General features: G+C 45.4%; 1 protein-coding gene across 1 annotated transcript; it reads left to right on the forward strand.

The window, feature by feature from the left end:
* Window positions 1-369: 369 nt before the first annotated feature.
* CRISPLD2 (cysteine rich secretory protein LCCL domain containing 2) lies at window positions 370-27,948 on the forward strand. Its single transcript, XM_015874107.2, has 17 exons — window positions 370-594; window positions 872-958; window positions 1,522-1,757; window positions 5,746-6,068; window positions 10,959-11,077; window positions 12,749-12,881; window positions 12,990-13,105; window positions 14,431-14,531; window positions 15,681-15,839; window positions 16,763-16,823; window positions 17,423-17,489; window positions 18,400-18,530; window positions 18,685-18,728; window positions 18,850-18,922; window positions 19,295-19,370; window positions 22,760-22,893; window positions 24,547-27,948. The coding sequence occupies exons 4-17, from the start codon at window positions 5,826-5,828 to the stop codon at window positions 24,599-24,601; spliced, it is 1,512 nt and encodes a 503-aa protein (XP_015729593.1). The 5' UTR covers window positions 370-594; window positions 872-958; window positions 1,522-1,757; window positions 5,746-5,825; the 3' UTR covers window positions 24,602-27,948.
* The last annotated feature ends 37 nt before the right edge of the window (window positions 27,949-27,985 follow it).

Consider the following 27,985-nt stretch of genomic DNA (forward strand, 5'->3'; position numbering starts at 1 on the left):
GAACGTAGGACCTGAAAGTGCTGACTCGCAACAAAATGGGATGAATGAAAGCCTCATTTGGAGCTCTGCTCATCCATGAACGCCGCTGGGCATGGGGAAAATGCATGGGTGTATGGTAGAAAATACATCAAACACCAGATATTTGCATGGCAATGGGACTGATGGAGAATTGACATAGGATGGTTGAGAACTGGGAAGGCCTCAAATTGGGGAGGGAGAGGTCCATGTTGGATATTAAGAACAATTTCTTTCTCTGGATGAGCAGTGATTCAGTGGCACAGCTGCCCAGGGAGTGATGGGGTCACTGTCTATGGTGCCAGAGAGATGTGGGCATGGTGGGGTGGGTTGGGCTGGATTTGGTGATAGCAGAGGTCTTTTCCAGCCTTCACGATTCTATGACTAATTTCCAATAGGAACGTTTGTGGAGATGACAAAATGCCACGTTCCTGAGAGAGCTGGAAATAATTTGTGTGCTGCTACGTGAGAGGTTAAATGAGCAGCTCAGCTTTCTGGCAAGCATGGTGAGAAGCACCTCCAGAGGCCATGAGTCAGCATTGCTGGAGCAGCAAGAGTGAGCAGCAGGAGGATGCAGAGGTATCAAAGCAAAGCCCCATTTTAACCTTAGAATGGCCCACAGTTGGGACAGCATCTCAACCTTTGAGAGAGCGAGCAGCCCAAGTGTCACTTTAATCTCTACCCTCAAGGACCATGCAGGAAGGACTGGGTGCTGTGGTGGCTGTGATGCTGCTGTGATGCACTCGTGCAGTTACTCACGGTACCATTTTGTTTTCCTGTTTGATTAAAAGGAAAGAAAAAAAAAAGAAGAAAAAAAAGAAAATAAGATCTCTTGCTCAGTCATTTCCTTTCACAGGATATAAAACCACGTTTCAACAGTGCTTTTGGGGCTGACACCGCAGGGAAGGATCGTGCTGGGCTCTTGGGGCATCCTGCAGCAGAGGTGAGCTTGCAAGATGCTTTACTTGTTCCTGCTGTTCCTGCTGTGTTTGTGTGCAGGGAACATCAGTGCTGGGTGAGCTTTGGGAATGGACCTCAAAGGGTTATAAATCTGCCTTTGCCCAGCAGATGCTTGACTAGGGAAGAAAAGGAGTGATGTAGCCTGGCTGGGGCATCGCTGGGCTTTTCACATGGAGCGCTGGGAATTGCTGAGCCAGCAGCAGGAGGACGTAGCTGGCTTCTGTCCCATGCAAAAAAAAAACCCAACTAATTTGGGTGCTTTTTTCTTCTCCAAACTCATCACCACCAAACACCCGTGGCAGAGAGCTGGGTAGCAGCCCTGCAAACTGCATGCAGAGAGAATGAGGGTAACCCGGTTTATATGGGGCTGCTGCACCACTGCTGCCTCCTCCTCCTCTTCTTGCTGGGTGTTGTGTTACAGCCTTTGGGAGGACGGTCCTAATTTTCCTCGCCCCAATGAGTGTCTTCCAACCGCGGTGCGACGCTGAGCGACACTCCTCCACTCCTTACCCCTCCAGTTTTTTTTTCTCCCTTTCTGTTTTACAGGCTGGTTGCCAAACGGGATGATCCGGAGTTGTTCTCTTTGCCTGGAGAGCATAAATACCACTGGGGAGCTCTGCGAGACCGCAGTTGGTGCTTGCTGCTGAGCTGAGACCTCACATCCCCGCACCTCCCCGAGCTGCCTGCGTCCTTTCCCCCTCCTGGCTGAAAGATTACAGCTATATAACTCGTTTCCCACCAGCAGGATTGGAGGAGCAACTGCTTCCCGAGAACTCAGCGAGGTGAGTGCGAGCTTCTGAACTGTGCTTTGGGGTGAGTGAGTGGGGTGCGAGGAGTGCAGCCAGGTTGGCACAGAGTAACTTCTCCACAAAGCCAATGAAGCGTGTGATTAGCAAAGGGTGATGAAGGACTGATGTGCATGAATCCCTAATGAATGGGGAGGGCTCGTGTGGAGGGGAAAACTGACCGGCATAAGGGATGCTGTAATAATTATCTGCTCATAGGCACATCCATTCTTCTCTCGGGAGCTGGAGTTTTGTGTGGCTCTGAAGTCCCATCTAGAAGGAATTGCACGGTGTTGTCACATGGTGTGTCTGTTCCTAGTGGGTTTTTCATGTGGTTTTGCATAGAATCTCACCCACTTGGGTTCTGTGGGAGTGGACTGCAACGGCAGCGCCAGATGTTTCCATGTGGCCTTGAGGATGCTGAATCCAAAGAACTTGTCATCCCCCTCTTCTTTTGAAGCCAGGGCTGTTCTGTAAAGCATTAAATATGTGCATCGCAGTTCCTGCATGAAGCGTGTTAGGAGTTGGACTCAGTGACCCTTATGGGACCCTTCCTAGCTGGGTTATTCTGATGCCACTGTGGCTTTCTCACTTAAGTTCTTTGCACAGCCATCAGTTTGACCCTGGGTGGGCTCCCCATTGCTTTGCTGCTTTTGGTGCTAGCACGTGTGTTTCCCTGCAGCATCAGCCTGTTGCACACATCGCTCCCAGCTCTCGGGATGCTTTGGCTGCAGATGTTTCCCATATGGAGGAGCAGAGCCTGCTTGTGTGCTCCCCAGGAGGCAGCTGAAGATCAATAGCTGTGCGAGGGTGAAGCAAGGACGTAATGAAAGGCAGAAGGCAACGCTGCTGCCAACCCCCAGCTCCTCTGCTCCCTGTGACATGCAGCTCCAGCCCTGAGCTGGGGAAATAGCTTTCTATAAATACTCTTTTCCAAAGTCCGGTGCTGCTTTTTCGCTTCCTCGGAGCCCAGCAGAAGCTCCTGCTGTCCCAGCTCAGACATGCCTTGCAAAGTAGTTGGGAGCTGCTTTCTGCCGACTCACCCGTTTCTGAGCACTCCCAGATGTGTACCTGGCACCAGCATCAGGAGCCTGGTGCATTTAAAGGGAGGCTGCATAACGCTGCTCCCAAAAACCTTGAAAATAACAGCAAAGCCTCGCTCAGCTGACTGTCAGCTGAACGTTCTCCCTGAAAAATGTCAAATCTCATCCCAAAGGCAACATGCTTTCCATCTTCCCTAATGAGGAGTTCCTAGCGCAGACTGGAGGCTGTGCCCCAGCACTGGGCTGGCTGAGCTCTGACACATGGACCAGTGTTTGGTTGCACCTGGACATAAAGCTGTTGGGGAGGGGTTGAGCAGATGAACATCTGAACTCAATAAGAGCTGAAATGTGAGCATCTCTCTGCTGCTTTCAGTTAACCTTTGCCGTGGGGGCTCTTTCAGGTTGGATATTGGGAAAAATTTCTGATCCAAAAGAATGGTTGGGCATTGGCACTCGCTGCCCAGGGAGTGGTGGATCACCATCTCTGGGGTGTTTCAGAACCATGGAGTTGTGGCAACGAGGGATGTGGTCAGTGGGCATGGTGGTGAGGGTTAGGATTGGACTTGGAGGATCTCAGGGGTCTTTTAAAACCTTTATTATCCCGTGATTCTCTTTGCTTCCATCACCTCACCCTTCCCTTGGATGTCCCCTGCTCTTCACCTGCAGCCAAAGCATGGGAATTGGCTTCAACACCCAATGTGAATAACACTGCTCAAATGACCCAATTTTAGGGAGATGCAAAGCAAGATACAGGGAAGGACATCACCAGGAATAATGCACCATTTATTGCAGAGCTCCAGTCAATCCCAGCCGCATTGGCTTGGCCCTGGGGCTCTGCAATGGGGCAGCAGCTGGTTTTCCAGGCTGCCCTTTCTGTAAGTTCAGTGTTCACCTTAGATGGGTGGTGGGTTTGGGCTCCTGTTTAGCTGAGGGCACTTGGCCAAATGAAGGGGTATGACGGCAGCCTATGTTGGCTGTCTGTTCCCTCCTGCTCTACCTACAGGGCAGGCTGAAGGGAAAACCTTCGGTCCTAAATGGCTGCATTGTAAACGGTGGTGACAGAGCGTCTATTTTTAAACTCTTAGGGAAGTGCCTCAAAGTAGGAACTGTTGCTGGGATTTGGGTCAGACAGTCTAGCAAAGCGACGGCTCCTCTGCCCCGCTGTTAGAAAGTCAGGGGAAGGAGCACTCAAGGCTGGGATAGAAATGAGTTTAAAGCTGGGGTTGCCCCCAGGCCACCGAACATCCCAGCCTTTAAATGTGCCTGGGGACAAGGAGCGTGTGTTGGGCTCGCTCTGCAGGAAACAGTGAGCAGCTGTTACCTAAACTTAGTAAATGTATTCCTATGTTGTTCTACCGTGGCAAGGGCTTAATGCTCTGCCTGCAGGCAAGCTGACAGCAGCTGGTTTTCATTCTGCCTTATTACAGTCAAAAGCCCTGAACAGGGACTTCTGCTCTTTTGTGTAGTTGTCCTGCATATTTTCAAGTCTTCTCGATGGCTATAGAGTTTTTCCACCTGAGCAAAGCACCGTTGTGTTGGCTGTTCTGCTTTGTGGATGCTGTAGGTTCTGAGGAAGAGGGGATTTGGAACTGTGTTCAACCCTGTGGCACCAGACTGAAGCTTTTCCGATTGCTCCTGATTATCTGGGTACGCTCTCAACTTGCTTGTAACAGTGCTATCAAAGCCAAATCCTGATGTAAAGGGTGGAGATGGAGAAGCTTTCTTCTAAAGTTTAGGCTAAAGGAGAGGGACACTGTGCTCTCACTGTCTGCACAGGTACTTACTGTCCATAAGAGGCAATAAGGTTTGGATATTTGGAGAAGTTTATTCTCAGAGCGGTGAGGATTGGCATAGGCTGCCTAGAGAAGTGGTGCATCATCACCCCGGGAGGCATTCAGTGTGGAGATGTGGCACTGAAAGACATGGTTAATGGGCATGGTGGGGGTGGGTTGGGGTTGGATTACATGATCTTAGAGGTCTTTTCCAGCCTAATGATTTCATGATTCTAACTCTATTCTGGAGGCTCCTACATCCCCTCCTAAGGAGGCCGCAGAGCCATACAGTAGCCTATGTTCCCTTCCCTGAACTGCCTGTGATCTGAATAAAGCCAGCCGAGCTGCGCAAGGTTCATTAGACAGAGTTTGGGGAGGGAAAGGAAGGGAGGAATTCTTGGGAAATAGCAGGTGGAGGCTCACAGATCCAGCATCTTGCCAGAAGGTGATGGGAATGAAACACAGCCTTCCAACTGTGCAGGTCAGCCCTAGAAATGCCTAATCTCCTGCTCAGGAGAGGCTGGGTGCTCCATCTGCTTTCCTCCTCATCATAAACTCACCCACTGGCCATGCTCCCACCTGCCGTAATACACTGTGGCAGCATCAGCGAGCACCCCGGTGCGTCATTTGCTAGCAGGAACTGTGAGCATTCGGCGTTACGATGACATTTCACATAAACAGCCACTTGCATGGAGTCTGGCAGCTGCTTGGCTGCGGTCTCTTGGCAGAGCGGGGCCTCCAAATAGCTCCCGCTGCTCTCTGACCTCGGCGATCTGCCTCGCTGGGAATTATGCTTTCCCTTTTATTCAGATCTGTTCTCCTCTCTAACAACTGCTCTCGGGGGAAATAGCTTCAGTCATCTCCTTTTTGCATCTGCAGAGGGTCACAGATGGGGTTGTTCTGGGCTTTGCTGGGTGTACCCGAGTGCCTTTGATGGATAAGCACCCAGCACTGTGCCCACATGCTTCCCAAGCAATGCTACCAACCCAGCATCGTTGGGGAAATAAACTGAATTCCCATCACTTGTGGTGGTGCTCAGTTCTACTGGCCCTTGAGCAGAGCAGTAACACTTTATGCATCTTCTTCAAACAACAGTGTTGCGTGGCTTTCCTCATTGGGGATCGTACCAAGATCTTCTGTTCTCACTGCCTGTTTCTCCCCTACATCCAGATCTGTGCTGAGCCACTGGAGACCCTGAAAGAAAACTCTTCTGCTGCCTTCATTCTAATCTTGCCTGCTGTAAAGGAACCATGGATCCTGCCCTGCCTTGGATCCTGCCTCTTGGATGTGTTCTGCTCCTGGCAAATGCAGCCCACTGCTTTATCTTGCCCAACTCGAGTCACCTGGAGAGCATTTTGAGCAAATATCAGGATGGGGAAGCTCATTCCAGATCCAAGAGAGCCATTTTGTTTTCAGACCGACAGGAGATATTGATGCTCCACAATAAATTAAGAGGTCAAGTGTATCCATCAGCATCCAATATGGAATACATGGTGAGTACAGCTTCTCATGCCTAGCCTTATTTTGGTCTTAGTGCAAGAGGTGCAGGATTTCCTCTGAAGTTAGCTTTTCTCAAGAGGTTTCCTGGAGCTGCTTCATTCCAGAGTGAGTGATGCTTTAGATCATTGGGTTGTTTTGCTTGGAACAGGCAGCAATAGGGTCATCTTGTCCATCCACTGCATAGTTTCAGGACTGGTTCCATTATTCATAAACTAACGTCTGGCCCAGCCCTGGACACATCTCCAGTGATGGCAATTCCACAGCTTGCCTCAGCAGGTTCTTCCATTACCTTAATGTCATAAAAGCATGAATTTTTCCCTACTATTTAACCCGTGTTTTCCCTGTTAAAGCTTTCATATCGTTGTGACTGGTGTTCTGGGATGGCATGTCCATGACACTGCTGGGGATTTGCTCAGCCCTTGGGCCAGCAGTGCTGAAGGGATATGATCTTAGAGGTCCCTTCCAACCCAATCCCTCTGATTGTTCCTTTCTGTGATTCCTATGTGGCTCCATCTGCAGAGCTCGGTCCCTGGAAGTTGCTTGGCATGGTTCTAGGGAGCTCAGAGGTGGATGGGTCAGCACTATTGGCTTTCTGTAGCTCAAGAAACCAAAATAAAAGTTTGGTCAGTGGATTCTCCCACTTCAGAGGGAGAACTTAGAAGTAATTGGTATGAAACATGCCTTTACCGTCAACAATTCAGATGAATAGTTTGTTCTCACCTGATGCCAGGGACCCTACTTTGAGCTATTTTAGACAAGCCCTCCAAATGTTGTGGGGCCAGAAAATGATGTAGGCAAATAATTTTTTTTGTGCAAATATAGTTATGACCGAAGCTAGCCTGACTTCAGCCATGTGCTCCTGCTGACAGATTGGATGAGTAATGATTTGTTAAGACCGCGTTTAAAAGGGTAGAAGGAATAGCACTCGTAATGTGAAGTCGCTTGCCAGCTGTGCTGAAATGAATACTGCAAATGGAAAATTCTCCCTGCAGTGACTGTAGGGGGAAGGAGAAGAGAAGAGCGAGCAGAGGGCAGTAGGGAAGGATGATTGTTCTTCAGTGGCTTCCCCTGAGTGGTCGCACCGCTGGTGCTCCATCCCATGTCAGAAATCACATGTCTTTCTAAGAACCGCTGCCTTGTGCCTCTCCTCCTCAGCGGGCGCCCATCCTCCAGCAGGCAGCCTTGAAGGATGCTGCCAGAGAAGAGGTGATTTGATTAATTTCCAGAGAGTAAACACGAGGCATGAGAAAGCCAAGCGTGTTTTGGTTGGCTCGGAGGATCTGAGAGGTTTGCAGTTGCGGACAGCCCACTGGCCGACTGCTATTTACGCTCACAGCGCGGTCGCGCTTTTATGTTTGTCTTTGCTCAGTGTGCTTTTCTAGTGGCTTTATGGCCGATTGAGGGCAAATGAAAGGGCCCTATATGCTGCGAAGAAAGAAGCTGAGTATACGACGGTGCTCCTTGGAAAGGCTATAATCAGTCTTTCATGTTGTCGTGTTTACCCAACGTTACTTGGAAATGCAGCGCGCATTCTGAACGTGAATTTCACTTTAATCCTTTGTTCTGCATAGGACATTTCTCATTTGGACTTGTTTAAGAGGATGGTCTGTCTTTAGCACTGTATATAAACTTTTCTCTTACCCTTTGGAGCCGGCGTGGAGCATCACAGGCAACATGCTGTGCTAATTTGTGGATAACGAAGTAGAACGTGTTCCTGGCTGTCAGCCTTCAAACACTGCTTTGTGAACATCCCAGTTCTGTATCTGATGCATTTAAGTGACAAAGGGAGCTAATATAAGCCAGGAACAAGACATATTTATCTGCTACTGTGCGAGCTTCAGTCAGAGGAGGCTGTTAGTAAGAAAGCAGTGTACAGTATAAGTCCCGTGACTTACCCAAGGATCAAAAGAGTTACTGCATATGCATATGGGATAAAGGTAAAGTGGAGGGAAGGAGTGGAGAAAGAAACAGTTTTGCTGCTGGGTTTGTATAATTAATTAGAAGCCAACACATACATTCAGCATTGGTGGAAACTGAAATACAGACTTTGTCATAGGCCAGGCGTGAGCAGTGTTTATCTTCCCAGTGTAGTTGCTCAAACCCTACAGCAGCTCTATGAGCAACACTTCCATTGTGGCTTTGGAGCATGTAAGAGTGGTGAGCAGGAGCCAGGACCGCAGCAAACTCCTTGTTAATGAACCCAGAGTAGAAAGAACACAACAGTTCCTAAGACACCCTGACCTTTTCAGATGGCTTTTAGCAGTGATGAAAGGCAGAAATCTTTCCTCTTGTGGATGCCCAAAGACCGATGGTTAAAACAAAATTGTTCTCAGTACAGACTGCTGAAAGAAAAGGAGTTCTTTGTGTATAAGGTATCCATTCTTCCTCTTAACAGTAGGGTAGAGGCTTTTAATTGCATTACAGGATTATTGCATTATAAGATGTGAATGCAGTGTATATATATTTTTACATGTAGAGTGCATACCAGATGTTGAAGTCAGCTTCAGATCTGCAGGAGTAAGTAGGAGAGTCCATGTGCTAAATCACTCGGAATCTTGTGTACCAACAGGCTCTTGGAAACCCCTGCTTGAGAAGTCAGCGCAATGGGCTGGGTGGGCGTCTTCCAAACAAGGGAGCTGCTTGTGATCTGAGTGGTCTAATAGCAAAAAGCCTCAACAGAAAAGGGGAGAATTTGAATGCAGTCTTACAGATACTGCTTTGAATATCAGCATAAAGAATTCTTGCAAGAGTAGCTGGGAAAGTCTGAAATCTCCCTCTTCTTTTTTTTTAATGTTTATTGCTCTGAAATTATTCCAGACTTCTGACCGCATTCACGTCTGAGAAGAAATAGGCAAATAACAGCTCTAATTTAAATGGGATGGCTTTGTAATCTGACGCCTGCAGAAATGAGCTTCTCTACTCACCAAGCACAAAGCCATGCAAAAACGTAGCTTGCTCCCGATTGCCTGTTGAGTGTCTTTTGTCCAACCTCGTTTATTCCATCCATAGGCATCAAAGGAAGATGTAACATGTGTTCACATCAATTTCCATTTAATAGTCTATTGCTCATAACGTCTCTGCATTAAATTAGGAGACTTGGAATGCCTCTGCCTTTGAGGCTGCAGGGAACAGTGCTCTGCTAGAAAGTCTGAAGTCCCAGCAGCGCGTAACGTCTTGGGAGAGTTTCTGTGGCTTGTGTGTTGGATGGGAAGGCGGACTGTGGCCGGCCATTGCCTGTTGCACAAAGTGGGAGACCACAAAAGGCTGTGTGTCTGGGCACAATTGCAATAGTCTGCTCTGAACAGAGGCTTGGAAATGTGGATGCGGTGGGTCAGATCCCATACACCTTCAAGGAGTTGGAGGGCTGAGATGGAAAATGGTTTCATTCCTGCTGTTGGAGCTACGTCCATATGGGGTTTTGCAGAATTTGCTTGGCCGCTGCTCAGTTCAAAGCCAAGCTGCTGAGCTCAGAGCAGCTCTGGATGTTGCTGGAATTCAGTTTGCTGAGGAGGCTTAAAGATAAGCTCTTCTCAGAGGTGTGGGCTGTTAGCTTGGTTCACTGAGCTCATCTTTACCTTCTGCAGTTGGTGTAGACACACCAAGCTCCAGATGACATGCAGTTTCCTATCACTCCCCATCCCAGCTGGAGCTGCTCAAGACTATGTTCAATACTTGCTTGATATAAACACTCAATATTCTTCAAATGTTAGTCTAAATGCCTTCCAAGTGGTTTCTGTTATCTCCCTTAATATGGCTGTGATAAGAAGTTGCTTTTCTCATGCAGAAGGTAGAACTGGGAAGGATCAGCTGGTTGCAGCATCTGAAGGGGCTGCAATCTGGCCCTGGAGCTGAATGGTCTCTCTTCATTTTGGTTTTATTTGTAGGAATGTGCAATAATGTTTTAATCCCGACAAATTATCCTCCTAGGACCGCTTTGAATAGAGCAGCTGTCAGAGATCACACAATGAATTCAGAGCATTGTCTACTGGATCCATCAAGTCTGGCCTTTAAAACAAATGCACTCCTGGATAGTGAAGTCTGCTTTCGTGTTTGCTGTTGGATAGCATCTGAGCTCTCATTTGGCATGTAACTGGGTGATACTCTGTGACGTCTGAGTCACTTCAAACCTGATGCTGGTTTTAATGAGGGTAATCCTGGCTTAGAAGTGTTGGGATTTTGCCACCTCTGAGTTTGGCTGTGTCCATCAGTTGGCTCAGCAGTTACTTGGGGAGGAGGAGATAGAAGCAAGAGGCTCAGCCCTGTGCTTGCACAGCAGTTATGTGCTTATCCTTTGCTTAGAGGTGTGTCCGTAGCGGGGAGCAGGAACACATTCACTGTTTGGAGTCCCAGGGGGTGAGAGAGTAAGGAAATGTCCTGATGTTATGGACAACAGGTGAAAAAATCATACACTGAGGCACTTCCTTGTGTTGTAAGTCTTGCCGATGTCAAATATAAGTGCCACAAGGAAAACACTATAATGTCTGGTTATTTATTTCTATATTTTTTGACTGGGCTAGAAAACAATGCGCCAAGAATGTCTTGCTGTATTTTAGGGTGGATTGTCTAGATGAGTTCTTGAGGTCTTGACAGAGCTATTTGTTACGTTGACTTATGCAGAGTACTTCCTAAGGAGCATGTCATCGAGCAGGAAAAGTAACAGGTCCTGTAGAGCCCCCTGCTTCTGTGGCAGGGAGATGTCTTTAGAAACGTGTTCTTAGGTATGAGTACATCATTGAAACGTCCTGACATCACAAGGCTGTGCACCAGGGATGAGCTGTACTTCAGTCTCGCTTTCTCCACTCATTGCTGCTGGTTGACTCTCTCAATCTAAAGAGCTTAAGAGGATGAACTGACCTGTTCTTTTCCTTCCCCTCTTCCTGTAGACCTGGGACGATGAGCTAGAAAGATCAGCCCATGCCTGGGCTCAGCAGTGCATCTGGGACCATGGGCCCAGTGCCCTCATCAGATCCATTGGACAGAACCTGGCAGTTCACTGGGGCAGGTAAGAGCTGAGAAGCTCCCCACTAGTAGCCACTGCTGCTGCTTGAGAACTCATCTAAATCTTTTTTCTCGTGCCATATTTCCCATAAATATTTGCTCAGCTCTTAATTTGTCCTTATTGAAACCACTTTGCACCTTTATTTTTTTTTTTCATCTTCCTGTGGAAGGTTTTCAATCTAGACTCGCTAATCCAGCTGGGAAAGATGAAGTTAAGACTTCCAAAGGGATTTGCTTCTTCATCCTATTGTGAAATTTGCTTATTGTTATGCCCCTGTCATTAAGTCTTTATAAGCTAAGCCTACTTTGTAAAGCAAACATCTCATATGTGCATGGAAACTTTACTGGATCAACAGGTTATGCTATTGTAGATCAGGTACAACTTGATTGAAAGTAATGGAAATTTGCTGGTGTGAAATAGGCCTGATACAAAAAAAAATCAGGCTCGTTTGTGTTGGCAGAATTAAATAATGATTGGAAAGTTGAGTGGTTAATCCACTGGAAACAAAATCAAAAGATCAGGCTGTTCTTGGCTGTCCTACAAACACTCGAGATGGCCATGGGTTATTGATGGTGGTAGATCCAATCTTGCTCCCACTGCAATCACTGTGAGGAAAAAGAAATCAGATTTATCTCAGTGCTTTCAGGAACGGGCCATAACTTGATTGCCTCGATTTCCTCTTCTGTAAAATAGAATTCGGAAAGTATTCGCTGAATGACATCACGAGGTTCATGTTTTTAAAATACTTCTAATGAATGATTTTTAATGAAGAGTTGGCTGGAAGAGCAAACTACAGTTGGTAATGATATCATTTGTATTGCTGGCCGCCTGCTGCTTCGTGTGAGCTGATGAAAGCAATAAAAAGTGTTTGAAATGCTCTTCTCCTTTGAGACAGAATTTGCAGATTGCTCTGCTTGCTCATTGTGTACATAGCATGCAAAATGCCAACGCATTTCTCCAGATAGTTTTAACACCATTCACGTTCTCCTGAGCAGCACAAGCGACTCCAGCGCTGCCTCAGATTGCAAAGCTTTGTGCAGAGTTTGCACCGAGTACGTGCAGCACTTACAGGAGTTTGCTGCATAGAGAAATAGCTGCAATAAGGTGGGGAGCCCCAGGTGCATTGCACTACCCCTTGGTGTGATGGGAGTAGGAAAAGCTTGCTTCCTGTCAAAGGTCTTACAGTAGGGACTGCTAATGGACATCCAGATTTAGCAAGTGGCCTGGTGGTGAAGTAGGTACATGGTGGGTATGGGTGAAGCTGTTTGGCAAACCTTCCCTTCTGTTTACTTTCAAAACACAGATTTCTGCCAAACGAGAAGTTTTATGTAGTTGGGTGGAAAAGGCAGGGGGACATCTCAGGTCAGCGGTGTTTGAGGGACATGTCAAGCCTATAAATAATACAGAAAGTCAGACCGAGCTGTGAATTTTGGGGAAGAAATCATCTTTAACGTTTTCAGTGAGATTTTTTTTCTGACCCTTCGGCCATGTTACGGAGTTTTTTAAGCAACACCTTCTAACTGAGACAAACTTGCCTTAAGAAAGCTTGTGTTAAAAACTGAGAAGCTGCACTGCAATAAGCCAGGAGCGCACAAATGCTGTTGGATGACAGAGGGGTTGGTGATAACTTGAGGGGTGGGTGTTCTCAGCCATGCCTGTGTTTTGCTCCTCCAGGTATCGCTCTCCTGCTTTCCATGTCCAATCCTGGTATGATGAAGTCAAGGATTACTCATACCCGTACCCACATGAGTGCAACCCGTGGTGCCCAGATAAATGCACAGGCCCCATGTGCACGCATTACACCCAGGTAAAAGAGACGTGTTTGTATCCATACCCCGCATCCCCTCTGCATCCTGTATCACTGCAACACGTGCCCATGGCTTGCTCATTCTCAGTAAGCACGTTGTCCTTGCAGATAGTCTGGGCTACCACAAACAAGATTGGCTGTGCCGTGAACGTCTGCAAGCAGATGAATGTCTGGGGAGAGATCTGGGAGAATGCCGTCTACCTGGTCTGCAACTACTCACCCAAGTAAGGCGGATGGGCTGGGCTCTGCTGCTTTCCCAGACCCTGTGCTGGCAGGTTACTTAACTAGCCCAGGATCTGGGGAAGAGATTTCAGGCAGTCTAGACTGGTGGTTGTGGCTTTAAATTTTTACTTTAGACTGCAGCACGGAGCTGGTTCAACACTGCTGAGCGATGCCTGGAAAAGTGAAGGAGGGGCCGGGGCCAGGCTGGAGCTTTGATGTTGCTGCCATGGCAAGGAGAGCAGGAGATGGCGAGGTTGGAGTGGAGCGTGCTGCCAGGCGAGGCTCAGCAGCTGGAAGGGATGGGGCTGATTAATGCTGCTGCCCGCCCTTCCAGCAGCAGCCTCTGTGCCCCAGCTACAGAAGGAACAGTAGGATTGCTTACAGTTTAAAACTCAGCAAAAAATAAAAGAAAGAAAAAGAAATAGGGAAATTGCTTTGTGTGGCTCAGAGCCACAGGAAGTCATAGGGCAGAATGATGCTGAGATAAAAGGTGTGTGAGTATAGGGCTGGCAGCCAGAGCTCGCAGCACAAGCCAAGCAGTGCCTGTGGGTGTGCTGCTGAAACCCCCTCCCCAGGTTGGCTACTGACGCTGCTGGGCAGTTTGGTGGGATCTAGCAACCTGCTCCTCACATGGAATCCCACTGTCTCCTGCAGAATTCCCATTGCAAGCTGGGCTCCTCTGCACACCATCCTGCTGGATGGAAAAATACTCTCTTTCTGCCGTTTCTGCTTAATCTCTTCTCTCTGGCATCTGTGTTCATTGTCCTCGTCTAGCCTTATAGGTGGAGACGACTGAAAGAGCAATAACCAAAGGGTTCGGAGCCACGGGCTGAGCTCTGGCTCCATTAACCTCCTCAACCCCATAATGCTTGCAACAGAGAGGGCCAAGGAGGGCTTCAGTTATTGGGTTCTTCCTTGAGAAAATGCAGTAATCCACTGAGCTGCATCTGCTTACTGAATCACAGTATTCACAGTGAAGTTTAATGTAAAGGTGATATTTCACACTGCTCATTTAAGGAAACCCCTAAAATCATCGTCTTGAAGGTGAAATGAGGAAGACTGCTCCTCAGTGGCAGGAGCTGTGCACCTACCTGGCCTGTGCTGCTGCATGGGGGCTGCAGATGATGATGGGAGATTGGGATCTTGGATGGACAGGATTGCTGAAAGCAAGTGTTGGATGGAAAAGAGGACAATCTGTCTTTTCCACACTTACCTGTGCGTGAAGAACAGAAACATCCATTTTCCCCACAACCTTAGTGCCAGTGGCTGAGGAATGTGGGGCTTGGGGGGCTTATCTGATGGACATGCATTGCTCCTTTGCTTGCAGAGGCAACTGGATTGGAGAAGCCCCGTACAAGAACGGCCGCCCCTGCTCTGAGTGCCCCCCCAGCTATGGGGGCAGCTGCCAGAACAACCTCTGTTACAAAGGTATGTGGGGCTGGGGGTCGGGGTGCTGTGCAGGAGCCAGCTTTCACCTGGAAGCATTTCATTAGGAGCAGTCATGGCTTTTAATTACCCCCCCTCAATAACAAGGCATCATGGTGTAGTGGTAAATTACCAGCTGAAAGGCTCTGATTTGTCCAGACTCAATGTGAAAATGTGAGTGATCGCAGCATGGAGGAGCTGCGTGGGTTTGGCTGGGAGCTGGGGCAGGGCTTGGGGCTGGCAGGCTGTGGGTAGAAGCGCTCCCATCCTCACAGGGTTTGTTTGGGAAGGGAATGTTCCTCCAGCGCTTACTGGAGGCGATGTGGGTGGGCAGATCCTGGCCAGGGACGAGCGATTCCTCCTTCTTTCTTTTTTCTACTTTTTTTTTTTCCTCACTTTGGTTTTCACGGCTGCAAATCAAACACAGCAATTCGTGTCTCTGGGAGGAGAGGAGGAGCTCTGTCGGAATAGTGGTCGATAGACACGGAGTGACAAATATTATTGCTGCTGGGAAATCTCCAGTTAAGCAGCGCTGCTCTCAGAGCATACGGGATTTTCTGGGGTCATGCATCAAGGGCTTTTTTTTTTTTCCCTTGCCATGTGTTTTGCTTCACAAGGAGCTGGGATTTTAGAAGCTGGCAGCTCCCTGGAGGCTTACCCAAAGCAGAGAGTTATTTTACTGCATTGATCTCTTTCTACCTGGGGATGAGGGAAGTCCTTGGGGTTCAGATGGGAACTGCAATGGGTCGTGTCAGTGCTGTGTTGGGAGCTTCTCGTCATCCATTCCTTTGCATCGTCCTCTTCCTCATTGGATGAAAATGAGGATGAAAACAGTATAAAGTTTTGCAGAGGAGTGGCCAAGCGAAATGAATTCTTCTGGCTTTATTTCTCAAATCCTTCTGCTGGGCTGCAGCAACTGGTGGTTGGTTATGCAGTGGGAGGCTGTGAAGGATGGGGACACTATGGGGGATGGGGGCTCAGAGCGATAGAGGCACCATGGACAACTGAACTGGGACTTGACAAGAGCCACACAGGAGCAGGAGCTATGCTTCACTGGAGAACTGGCTGAAGCACCATTTTGATAGAGAAATCTGATTTCCCACTTGATGTGAACACTGCAATGATTTTTAATATTTTCTCCTTTCTTACAAGATTATCGTTATGAAGACCCCTACATCACCGAGACAGATGAGACCAACGAAGTGGAGACCCCACAGCTCTCAGAGCACAAGCCTGTGTGGCTCCATCCTCCAGAGAATGAGCCCAGCAAAACCATCAAGCCCAAGAAAACCACCTCCAACTCCTACATGAGTAAGGCGGCTTCTTGCTTTTGTTCTTTCAGGAGTAGGCAGCAAAACTTTGTAAAGCCACCTGCACATCTATGTGCAATACCCATCTGTTCTTGAAGGATCCCTGAACCACAGAATGATTGGGTTCTAAGGGACCTCAGAGACCATCCAGCTCTGATCCCTGACATGGGCTGGATTGCCAACCACTAAATCAGACACCTCAGATTGCACATAACCCCATCCAACCCAGCCCTGCACACCTTCAGGGATGGAGCATCTAAAGCAAGTATCGATGAAGCAAAAGTCTTCGTATCAGCAGTCAATATAGGAGGCACTGATATCATTCTCCATTTAAAATTATTTATATTCAGCATTTACCCTTTTTGCAGTTTTCTGGGGGATTTTAGTTTGGTTCCTTTCTATTTCTTGCATGTAAAGACCTTTTGTGGCAGGGGTTGGAACCAGATGATCTTTGAGGTGCCTTTTAACCCAAGCCATTCTATGATTTCTGCAGTGATATGTGCTGTTGGTAGTACTTAGTACTTAGAAAACAAGGTGAGGCAAGCAAATGCTTCCTTTTCAAGTTTACCCATCAGCATCTCATGAGCCTGTAATTAAATGGAGAAGTACTGTCTGCAGACTTCAGGCTGTAAATCAGAGCCTTTGGCTGTCAAATGTTTCTTTGCTGTTAATACTCCCCAAAACACTTGTCTGGAGCGAATAGATCAAGAGGCACCAACAGCTCCAGGCTGCTTGGTCTGCACTAAGATTTAACCTCACTGCACCAAAGACCTTTGGGAAAGGTGCCTGGTGCCCAAAGCAGGGATGTGGTGGTCTCTTTCCTCTTACAACACGCTATTTGTAATTTGTACTGTGTTTGTGGGGGTTTTTGTTGTTGTTATTTGTTTTTAATTTGAATTTTTGTTTTTTTTTTTTCTTCCTCAGCACAAGTCATTACCTGTGAGACCAAGATGAGAGACAAATGCAGAGGTTCAACGTGCAACAGGTAGTGTTTTTACTGATACCTTTTGGAGCAGCGCAGGAAAAAATGGGCTAAAAATGTTGAGGTCCTTGCAAAAAAGACACAGTCTATACTGTGTTTATCCTTGTAACTAAATACATCTCTTTGAAAAAAGCCTTTATTTTTCATTAATATAAAGCCCTCAGCCAAGCCTAGCTGCAAAGTGACTCAGTTTTTTATGCAGCCATCACGACCCACACAGTTCCAGGTGTCCAAAATCACTTAATAAATGTTGGCAGAGTCACTTCTAAACCTTTCTTGTGCGCTCCGCTGCTGTCCAAGCCAGACCAATAATTCATGGCTCGTCCCCTCCCAGGCAGTCAAGAACTTCTGGTTAAGGTTTCTGCAAAGAACGGGACAGTTTATCACTTGGAGAAAAACCAAATCCACAGAATCTAAATATTGGTCGGGTTTTTTAAGGAGGGTGGAGAAAACTGTTCTAAAAAGTAGTTATTTTGCAATCTTGTTTTTTAAATGGAAGAGTTACGTGAAATGAATGGAATGACTATTAAATGAAGTAGAGTCAAAGTCTGTTTTTCTTGAATTGTTTTCTCGCCATCCTCAAAGATATATATCTTCACTAGGTATCTGTGCCCAGCTGGCTGCTTGTACAGTAAGGGAAAGGTCTTTGGAACATTTTATTATGAGAGTGTAAGTACTTTTTAAAAGATTATAGATGTAATTTGTGGGAAGTCGGTGGTAATAACAGACATGTGAAACGCCAATGATTTTAGTGTAATTTGGCTTTTCGTACTCTCCAGTTGTGGTGCTATAATTGGGTGTTAATAAAGACTATCTGCATTTTCCTCATCTTAGTGATGGAAAAAAAGAAGCAGCATGGAAAGGCGAAGTGATTCCCATCTTGATTCTGTCATAAATGCCCTCAATGTACAATAAAACCCATGGGAAGTGATGGATAGGGATCAGTAGGCAGCTCTTACAAGGGTCTCCTCTTTAGTATGGTCAGTCTGAACAGAATCTTCACACTACAAACACCAAAACAATGAAATACATTGGGATGATCTGGATCGTGAGCTAGCACTTCCTTCCCATCAAAACTACTTTTGGAGTGAAGGAAGGTTGCAGATAAAGCTATTTGTGCATAGCATGGTTGCTTTCCCCATTCTTGCCATTGGTGTATGACTACATGATATATTTTTGCCCTGAAGCTTCTGTGATTGCAGATATCCTCCTCCTGCAATTGGTTTTAGCAGAAATATCTTGAGTTTGAATGTTCTGTTGAGAACTGGAAAGATTTCGTGCTGGTAGAGAATTTCCAGTGATGCTTTTCTTCTAAATTATATCTCAGTGTATGTTTTTTTTTTACTTAAAAATGTTTTGTCATTCAACCAAACTGTGCTTAAATAATAGTAATAATAAGAAAAGAATAAGGTTGTGTCAGGAGAGTAAGATTTAACAACCAGATTCCAAAGTGTTGTATCAGGTTATTTTCCATTTGGCTCTTTGGTGGTTTTGTTTCTTCATGTTTTGCACAGTGGTTCATCAGTGCTGCTCTGTGAATGAGATTTATTTCATATCTTATTTGCTGTGTTCCTCTCAGTCATCAAGCATATGTCGGGCTGCAATTCACTATGGCATCCTGGACAACAAGGGAGGACTGGTTGATATTACAAGGAAAGGGAGGACGCCAGCCTTTGTGAAGTCTACCAGGAACGGTGTGGAGTCTTTCAGGTATCAACTTTGGGAACAAGTTTTTGTATTTGCTTTCAATACGAGCAAATATTCAGTTGTCTTTGTTACTTGTTTATATTCACAGTGATTTAAGTAAATTTATTTTGTGTATTTCTAAATACGCTTTCTTTTCTTTTCCCTGCTTGTTTTGCAGGAAAAATAAACCTTCCAATGCATTCATGGTTTCCAAAGTCACAAGTAAGTATGAAGTTTGTCAAGTTTGTTGCTTTTTTGAGCAAATCTTCCTCCTTTAAAGAATCATAATTTTGATTCAGCTACTAGGCCTAGTGATTTTACCTCTCTGTTTTTATTCCCACAGCACAGACATTGGATTGCTACACCACAGTAGCCGAGCTGTGCCAGTTCAAAAAGCCTACTACCCATTGCCCGAGGTAAGTGTGTGCTGTGAGCAAGTCTGTGTTCCATTGCAACCCACCCTGCTTGGGAGAAGGATTGGTGGTTGGGGGAGCAGGGCTGCTGAGATCCCCAATCTGAGACCCAACAGCAATAGAGGTTTTCTGGCCAGATGAGTCGGGAAGGGTCTGCGAGCTATAATAAAATGCCATGGAAGATGAATCCCTCTTTCACTGCTTCTATTTGAAGCTATGCACTATCTACCAGAAGTCATCTGAGGGGAGCCAATAATTAGATTCACTGTTGCCACCTGCAGACCAGATGCAGGCACTTGAAATCTCCTAAGAATGCAGCTTTCTTTCCTGTTGAGCCTTGACGTGGGGAATAAATCTGAATAAATTGTTTTCTAGGATTTATTGTCCAGCCCACTGTAAAGACGAGCCATCCTACTGGGCACCGGTGTTTGGCACAAACATTTATGCAGATGTGAGTATGCTTCTTTCCTTGATGGCCCTGTGTAATGCGATGTCTGAGGAGGGGTCGCTCTGCAATGAAACTTGTCATGGTGGTTATCACGGTGTGGGCATAAGGTCAATGTGCATGAAGGATGAAATGGCACCAGAAAAGCTTGGGGATCCCTTCCAATGTTTGTCGATGACTTGTTCTGGGATTTGATGAGTCATTTAACCACTGGGGAGTGATGGATGTGAATTGGTGGTAGTGTTTGTCTTGTCTTATTGAAGTGTTTAGAGACCTACAGATAAATACCATAGGGCTTGTATTATATACCCTACATACACAGCCACGCTGTGTTGTTGGCAAAAATAGCCCATCTTCCCCCTCCTGTCCTCTTTCTGGGAGCTGAACAGTGTTTTTGAGTAGTCAGAACGCAGCACGGAACAGTGGAAAGAAAGCATGCAAGTTGGTTTTATTGGTTTGTTTTTCTAAACTCTGATCATGGGGATGAGCAGAGACTTGATGCTAAAACGAGGCAGAGAGTCATTTTCTTGAAATCTCTTAATATTAGGCCTCTAAAAACTGGGTTTCAACATTTTTCCATCTGCGGGTGCCTCCTTTTTTTTTCCTGTTGAAGATTGCCTTTGGAAACGCCAGCTCTCCCAGGCTGGTGTCTGGCCTTTGGAGTTTGTGCTTTGGGGTCCCAATGAGCTCCTACACTCCTTATGTGGGGCCAGCGTGGAGCTGTGCACACTCCTGAGAAGTATTTCCTATGGAAATCATACAGTAAATTAGGGGAAATCTGTTGAGAAGGTGATTTTTACATGTGTTTTTTAAATTTTACTCAAGCTGCACAACCTGTTTTGCTCACATGGAAATCCATTGTACAGCTGCTGCCCCTACCCCTCCTTACGTGCTTTGGCCTGCAGGAAATGGGAAATAGTTTTCTCTTTCTTTCACTACCTCAGATTACCCCTGAACAGGGCCCACAATGACAGGGTTTTAGGTGAGGACCAGCATCCAGGCATTTCATCCTGATCTGTACTGACGCAAAAGGATTAGAGGCCTTCAATGAAGCCCAAGCTCCATTTCCTACCATCCCCTTGGGGATTCATAAACTGGGTCATGGACCATGATTTGGGAAAGGATTAAAAAGAAAAAAAGGAAAAGAAAAACTATTTGGTCACTCCTTTAAGGTTAACCTTTTTCTGGGCTCCTGTGCTCGTAGTGTGTTGTGGGTGTAGGAGAAATAGGAGAAAGGAGAGGAATTTGAGAGTGGTTTGAAAGGTATATTGCAAAAAGGGGGAGGGATGGATGCTGATAAATGCTCAGGATGGAAAGCTGTCTAGAGAAAGAATTTGGGCAAGGCCTTTTGCCACTGAGCACAGACAGTGCAGGATGCTCTTCAGGAGGGGATGCTGTGAATTAACCCCAGCCCTGACTGAGATGTAATTAAAGCAGATGGTGAGCTGGGTGGGAGCTTTATCAGGGCTGTATAAGAGCTTTCACTTTCTGGAAGACACTGTCACTTGTCATTCCACCTGACTCTGGAGTGCAGCATCTCCTCAGTCTCTACCCAGGAGCCTTATGGATCTGGGAGGGAAAACATCTCTCTGCTCTTGTGATAAGGCCCTTTATCCACAACTCTGTGGCAATTAGCTGGAGAATCGATCACTTACATAACAAAGGGAGACATTTATCATCCATACAAACCAAGTTGGGAGGCTCAACCCTCTAGAGATAGGAACTTAATGATTAAACCTGTCCCACTAATGAGGAAATTATGAGTGAAGTCCCAGGCTCAGTCTCATGACCCACTATAAAGAAGTATTGTCATTTTATGGTGTATGCTTCAGAGTCCACTTCAGCAGGAAAAGCTCTCAGAGCATCCCAAGGGACCTGCACGGTGCTGGTGCAGACGTAAAGGGGCCACACCATGGAAAGTCATTGCGTTGTCTGTGCGTTGTCGTACTTCTGGTTTGAGAGGAAAGGCCTTTATCCTCGTAATGACTCATCTTCCAAAAGCTCTGTGTGCAGTGCATCAAAGCAAAGCTTGGACAGGGATGGAAAAGGGCAGTGATCCAACAGAGTGATAAGAGGAGGATTTGGGAAGGCAGTAAAAAGCCCTTCTGGTCAAAGCTTTGAGCAAGCAGCAGAACAGCAAGTCCTGGAAAAAAACAGAAGTACATCGTTTAGGATGTCTCCCAGTGGACAGTGTTGCAAATTGATTCAGGACAGCTTAATTTTATGAGCCAATTTTAGATTTGCAGATTTCCCACTGCATACTTGGGCGAATTTGCAGCATATCTTCTAAACAGAGTGTTCTCTTGCTCCCTTGCCCATTTATAGAAGTAAAATACCAAATTGGCACTCAAAACTCGGGGAGCAGCCAGGAGATAGGCGATCCAAAGTGATAAATATATAGGGGACAAGGCAAACCTGCCATATATGGCTGCAAGAAGGAACGATCTGTATTGTACGTAAGTGATGGGAACGTTTCTCCTTGGCACTGGTTTTGTGGTAGTTTGGTTTTTAGCCATCAGGGAGTTTATGGGGTTGGGATTTTCACCTGTTGCAGTTCCCTTTGCAAAGCTGATTTTTGTTTGTTGTGTCTCCAGCTTGCTGTATGTAAATCCTTTAGAGAGCTGATGGCCAAGTTTAAACTATGCCTAAACCTCCTCTGCTTTTGCTCTGTTTCCTGGATGCTTTGGGAACTTAGTCATCTTTTTTTCATGTTTGGTGTTCCTCCTACTCTTCTGACTCTGCACATTGAGGAGAACAGAGCAATGGGGAAATCTTAATCTTTTCAGAAGTATTAACATCCCCCTGAGCTCAGTGTAGCCTTGTGGGGCAATGGGCTACTCAACTAATGGGGCTATCCAGCTACCCAGGGCCTACACCACTCTGTAGGTACAGCCATTCTGTCTTTCCTAGAAAGAAGGATATGAACTCTCTTGGATAATTTGAGGTCATTTAGCTTATTGAAGGATGAGTGTCTGCTTTTCAAGAGACCTGGTGAATAAGCTCTGCCAAGGTAGCTGGTCAATAGCAAAGAGGTCTCACCACTGTGGTTTCTCTGATGCAGACAAAAAAAGTCACTGGCTGGAAATCTGCCCTTGAGTCAGCTTTGGCCCTGGACAGTGTCCCAGGCACAGCTCTGCTGCAGGAACAGCTGTTTGTCCTCTGCAGCAGTGCTGGATTTTCTTGCAGCCATTTTACTTCTGCGTTTGAGACCTGGGCTTACAATGTGCCCACAACATCTGGTCCATGACCATCCCTAAGAATGACAGAATCGTTTCATGGCTTTTTGGCTCCACTCTTTTTTGTTCTCCTCTTATTCGTGATGCTGATGAGGAAGGTGTAACTCCAGATGTAAAACAAGGATGTTTTGTAAGTGAAAATGCTGGCATGTTTTTCAGAGCTCCAGTATCTGCAAAAGTGCGGTGCACGCTGGAGTCATTGCAGATGAAGAAGGTGGTTTTGTGGACGTGATGCCTGTAGAAAAGAAGAAAAGTTACGTCGGCTCCTTCAAGAATGGAGTCCAGTCGGAGAGGTGGGACATTTTTCTTTGCTCTTTTCCCTTAGTCTCAATTGTGTATTTGATTGTACGTTCAATTTTATGTCAAAGTCAGCAGGTAATGGCTAGCAAGGCTGGCGGGGTGGAAACACGACTTAACAGCATCACTGTGAATATCAAGATATTTCAAGCAAATAGAGCGTGTTGTCCTGCTCTCACCTTCCACAAGTGAAAGACTGCTCTCAGATCAGTGTGAAGGGTGTGAAATACTGCAAAATTATATACAATAAGCAATTTATTTAGGGGTGAAACACTGTTAATGCATCTTGTTGTATGTGTATATCATTAAGATTCGCTCTTGTAATTAGTCCAGCAGTTAGTATTGGACAATGCGTAGGAGGTAAATTCTAAAGAAGAAAGTACCCAAACTTGTTTATCTTAAAGATAAACACAGGTGTTTCTGCAGTCTGGGTAATGCTTTAAGACTGACTAAGATTTCCATTAAACTCTGGTTTATGGGATGTGTTTCTACTTGTTAATTATTTTCCTTAATTATCACCATGAGAACAATGAGTAAATTAACCTCTACAAAGATGATCAGGCAGGTTTAGAAGATGGATTTTCCACCCTTGTAATTTTTCATGGCTTATTCTAGTGTTTGGGTGAAAAATGGCAGATCAGTGCCTCTAAAACTGCACCTCCAGAGAGATCACAGCGATGCCACTTTAACTCTTTCAGTCCTTTATAGTTTCCTGTTTCTGGCTCAGTTTGTGATGTACTTTTTCACATATTGGTGTGATTTCCCTGTCTTTGTAAGCATGACCATTACTGCTGTGGGTTTTGGTCACTCTGTCTGCTCTGTGTGGTTCCTCTTTTATTAACCATAAGTAATCCAAACAAGTTTGATATTTTTATTCCAGCAATGAATATCTTCAAATGCTATGGAGCATCTCAGGAAAGAACAAAACGGAAAAGCAAAGACAGGAAAGTGTTAGACATGAAATAAGAGTTTAGCTACCAGGATCAGCGTTTTGATCATCAGATCTGCAGTCTGGCAGATTTGCTTTCAGCTTGCATTTACATCACAAAACCTACTGTTATGACGAGTCTTTTTCTACCTTTGTTCTTCTTTTGCTTATCTTTTCTACTAACAGAGAACTTCTTGCTTGCATGAAAAGCTCTGGCAAAGCTAAGAATAGACTCTCCCTCTAGCAGTGACGCATCATGTGAGCACCGGGTGCTGATTTGGGAGGTGAGGGAAACCAAAGATGCTCTAGCAGTAGGGATGAGTATGAAGATATAGAAAGTGTTATTTCCAGTCAGCAGTAAGGAGCACCTCCATGCTGTGAAACCCACAGGGTATTGGAATCATTTCAAAGATCAAGGTGAGAACTTGGTACTTCAGGATGTTGGACATAAGCTTTGGTAAAGATATGTGTCTATATGTGATATATGTGTGGGCATTTGAATGTCGTTTTTTTTGCTGAAAGCCTGAAGCAGTTGTGAGCAGATAGATTTCTGCCTCTTCTTTCTCACCCTTTGTCTAGAAGGGTGTCCCTGCAGCAGCTCCTGCTGGGACTGAATCAGTGTACCACAAAGAAATTCAGAGGTGACTGCAGGTCTTTTGCGCCACAGGTCCTGTATTACCACGCCTGCATTTTATACATTTTATTTTATTTTAATTTTCAGCTTGAGGAGTCCTGCAGATGGAAATGCTTTCCGAATTTTTGCTGTGAAGCAGTAGATCCCTAGGGAAGGTGCAAGTTTCTTCAGGAGAGCGCTCCGCTGATCTCCAGAGACAGGAAGGCTCCTCTGATGGCATCAGCTCCGAACATACCCTCCTTGCCAATCTCTTTCAGGGAATTAGAAAATTAAAGGAAAAAAAAAAAAAAAAGAAAAAGGAAGAAAAAAAAAAAAAGAAATAGACACCGGGTTCTGACTCAGCTGTTTGCATCTCATCGCACCATTCAGCGTTGTATCTTTTTGTTTTGCGTTGTTTTTTTTTTTTCCTCTAGGGGCATTCAGCAATGATAAACTGTTCTTACTTTCAATTTAAGAGCGAGGTGTGCTGCACAGAACTGCAGTGGCTCAATGTACAGCAGCCATAGGGATCTCGACCTGGCCCTGGATGCCTTTTATGGAGTGCGAAGCATCTTCTCTGATGGACATGATAATATAGGGACTCAGAAGTGAGAGACTGTCCAAGCGCTGGGCCTTCTGAGATGAGAAACTGTCTTAAAAGCTGCATCTTCTGGGGAGAGATTGGGCTGCGACTGAGTAGATTGAGATTTGTGTATGTTTGGTGATTCGTGTGCAGAAGAAGAGAGCATTTGGTATTTTCCTAATGAGGTGAGATGCATCGGTGCCGCCACGTTGGCTGCTGCGGTGTTGCACTTGGCCAAGTTGTATGGAGGGGGAGAGGATGTTTCTGTCGACCAGACTTCGGGGATTTCTGGGCACTGGAGTGGGGCATGAGATGGTGGCAGAGACCCTTGCTGCAGTAAATGAGGCCACCCCATAATTGCAACAGCAGGTTTAATGTTTGCTGGTCAAACATTTGCAGGTACTTTGCAAGTCTGGTAACCCATGAGAAGTCAGTGAACTGGGGCTCCTGTGCTGGCACATCTCATATTATATAACATGCCATTTACAATAAAATTTCAGTTAAATGCAGCGTATTTATACAGCAGTGCTGGTTGTTTTATCTGTAGTAGTAGAGTAGGGATAATAAGTTAATATTATTTTTGCTAGGAATGGTTGCATCCGTAGGAAGCATGTTCACTTTACCTTTGTGAAGCTCTTTGTTGTTCTGTGTGCAGTTCTGAGACTTTAAAGGTATGACAGAAGTTGGGATGGATGAGGTTTTTTTTACACTGTTTTTGACAATGATAGATCCCACCGTTCAGTGTTAATGCTGTACCCTTGAGCATTTAACATCCATGATGCTGTCTTGCAAAACCCATAGATATTTTCATGACATTATTTAATGTTTTATTACTGATGTCTGAACACGCATCCAAATGCATTTCAGAGCCAAGAAAGCAGCCTGTCTTGAGCTAATCTTTAAGGCTAGAGAGTATTCTTTGCTTCAGATAGGAAATTTATTTTAGGCTTGGAGTAAACACAAGGCTGGTTGTCTTTTGATGCACAAAATCCAGTAAACTCGTTGCTCGTAAGAAGGCAACATAAACTTTAGGTCTTCAGTGGTTGTAAACAGAGAGTCTCTCTGCTTGCTAACTTGACTGTAGTATTGCATAACAAATTGGGAAGTACTTCACGCTACTTGGCAGATGTCTCCTAGTCATTCTTAGGCTCAGGCTGTGTTCAGTTTAATCTAGAAAGATCTAAAAGCCATGTCTTCAAGCTGTTTCAAAACACAGGCCAAAAATTAAGCGCTTCTTAAATTGAGCAAACGCCGTGAAATCGGCAAAGAAATTACATTTATCACTCAATTTGTCTCTCTGTTGGGGTTTCTTTCTCTGTGAAATCTGACCTCTCATAAAATATGAAGTTGGAACTGCCTTGTGTTGTCTCCAAACATGCTGCACAGCAAACCTACCTTTGGGGAGATACGGAGAAATGACTGTTTCGTCTCTGTTTCTATGGTGTTGTCTTCCAAGGTGTACAGCTTTAGATGGGAAAAAGTAACACCTGTATTTTCTCAGTAGGTAAAATGGTGTTAAAAACAGCTGGAACATATCATAGAAAAACTGCTGATTGGAAGCATTTGAGATCTTGGCAGTGAGATAAGGCTTCCCTGTTCATGCCCACTGTGACTAATTGTGCTGTATGCAGTCTAGCTCAAGCCCATTAAATGCTGCAGCATGAATCTACAACCAGCAAAGGCCAAATGGCAGCCACTGTGCTATTGACTGAAGTGGAAGTTGTAAGAGATGACATTAGGTGTCCAGGGGCCTCCTTCCCACTGACTTCATGCAGATTGCAAGAGCACATAAAATGCCTCAAAACCAACATAGGATCCCGCCTCTAATATGTTGTCCGTGACAATTGTGTATGCTGTAAAATGGTGGAAATAAATGTGAGGGCTGTTGGAGAAAAGCCTAGAGGATTAATGTAGAGCACATACAAATCCAGATAGCTTGGGATGCATCTACCTGATGGAAAAGGAGAAAGGTAGGAATTATCATTCCAACAGAAATATCCTAAAATGCTTAATTCAAGTTAAAGTTGCATATTTTTATCTTCAGCCAACTGGTTTGGGTTTTTAGAAACTGGTCTTAATTTAAGTCTGTCTGTTTATTTTTGTATTTGTTGTACAAAAGAGAAATTGTGACTTTACTACGCAAATATTATTTGAGGTCCTGGGTGCTATTAATTTAAACATACCTCCACCAGAATTAGGTGCGATCAGGTCCTCCAAGACAGTAATGATATATCACTCGTAATCACGTGTGCTAACTATTCACCTATAGGTGGGACAGTACCAGTTTTTAGCCAAATATTTACCGATTTTACTTCTAATACCAAAATGTTTCTTAGCCTAATATATTTCTATGCAGCTTAAAGACACAGCAGGTCTTTACTTCTCCAGACACGTTCCTCCTTAGACCCTTGCTCAGCAGATTAGTAAGCACATGCCAACTTGAAGCACCTGGGTGCAGCTGTTCTGAAGCATCTGGTTAAACCCATGGCAAAGCTGATGCTGTGTGGTTGTTCTAGCTAACCCAGATGCCAGGGTGCACTCAGGTCTGCTAGCTCCATTAACTTCTTCATTTTAAGTCATCAGCAGTCATTCAGCCAACAGATGGTTGAAGAGCCTCTAATCGCGTACTTGGGTCAGTTGTGCAGTCTACGTATTTAGGGCCAGTTCATAGAGTTGCTTTCTTTTTTTTTTTTTTTTCTATGAAAAATGATGTATTTTACTACTTCCTATGTATAAAAGTTTCTTGTAAATTTTGGTGTGCCTTTGCATGTTTTTCGAGGGGCTGTGTGTTTGTTTATAAACTATATATATATTTTTTTCTAAATACGGAATTGTAAAATATCTGTTCCCTCTCCCTTCCCCCCCCCCCATTTTCTTTTTATTTCTGAATTATTTGTGAAATAAAACCTCCCCCAAAATGAATGGCACCCTTGTCATCAATGGTTGTATTGAGAAGAGGGAGCT

The sequence above is a fragment of the Coturnix japonica genome, chromosome 11 (assembly GCF_001577835.2).
Source record: "Coturnix japonica isolate 7356 chromosome 11, Coturnix japonica 2.1, whole genome shotgun sequence".
In the NCBI taxonomy this organism is placed as follows: domain Eukaryota; kingdom Metazoa; phylum Chordata; class Aves; order Galliformes; family Phasianidae; genus Coturnix; species Coturnix japonica.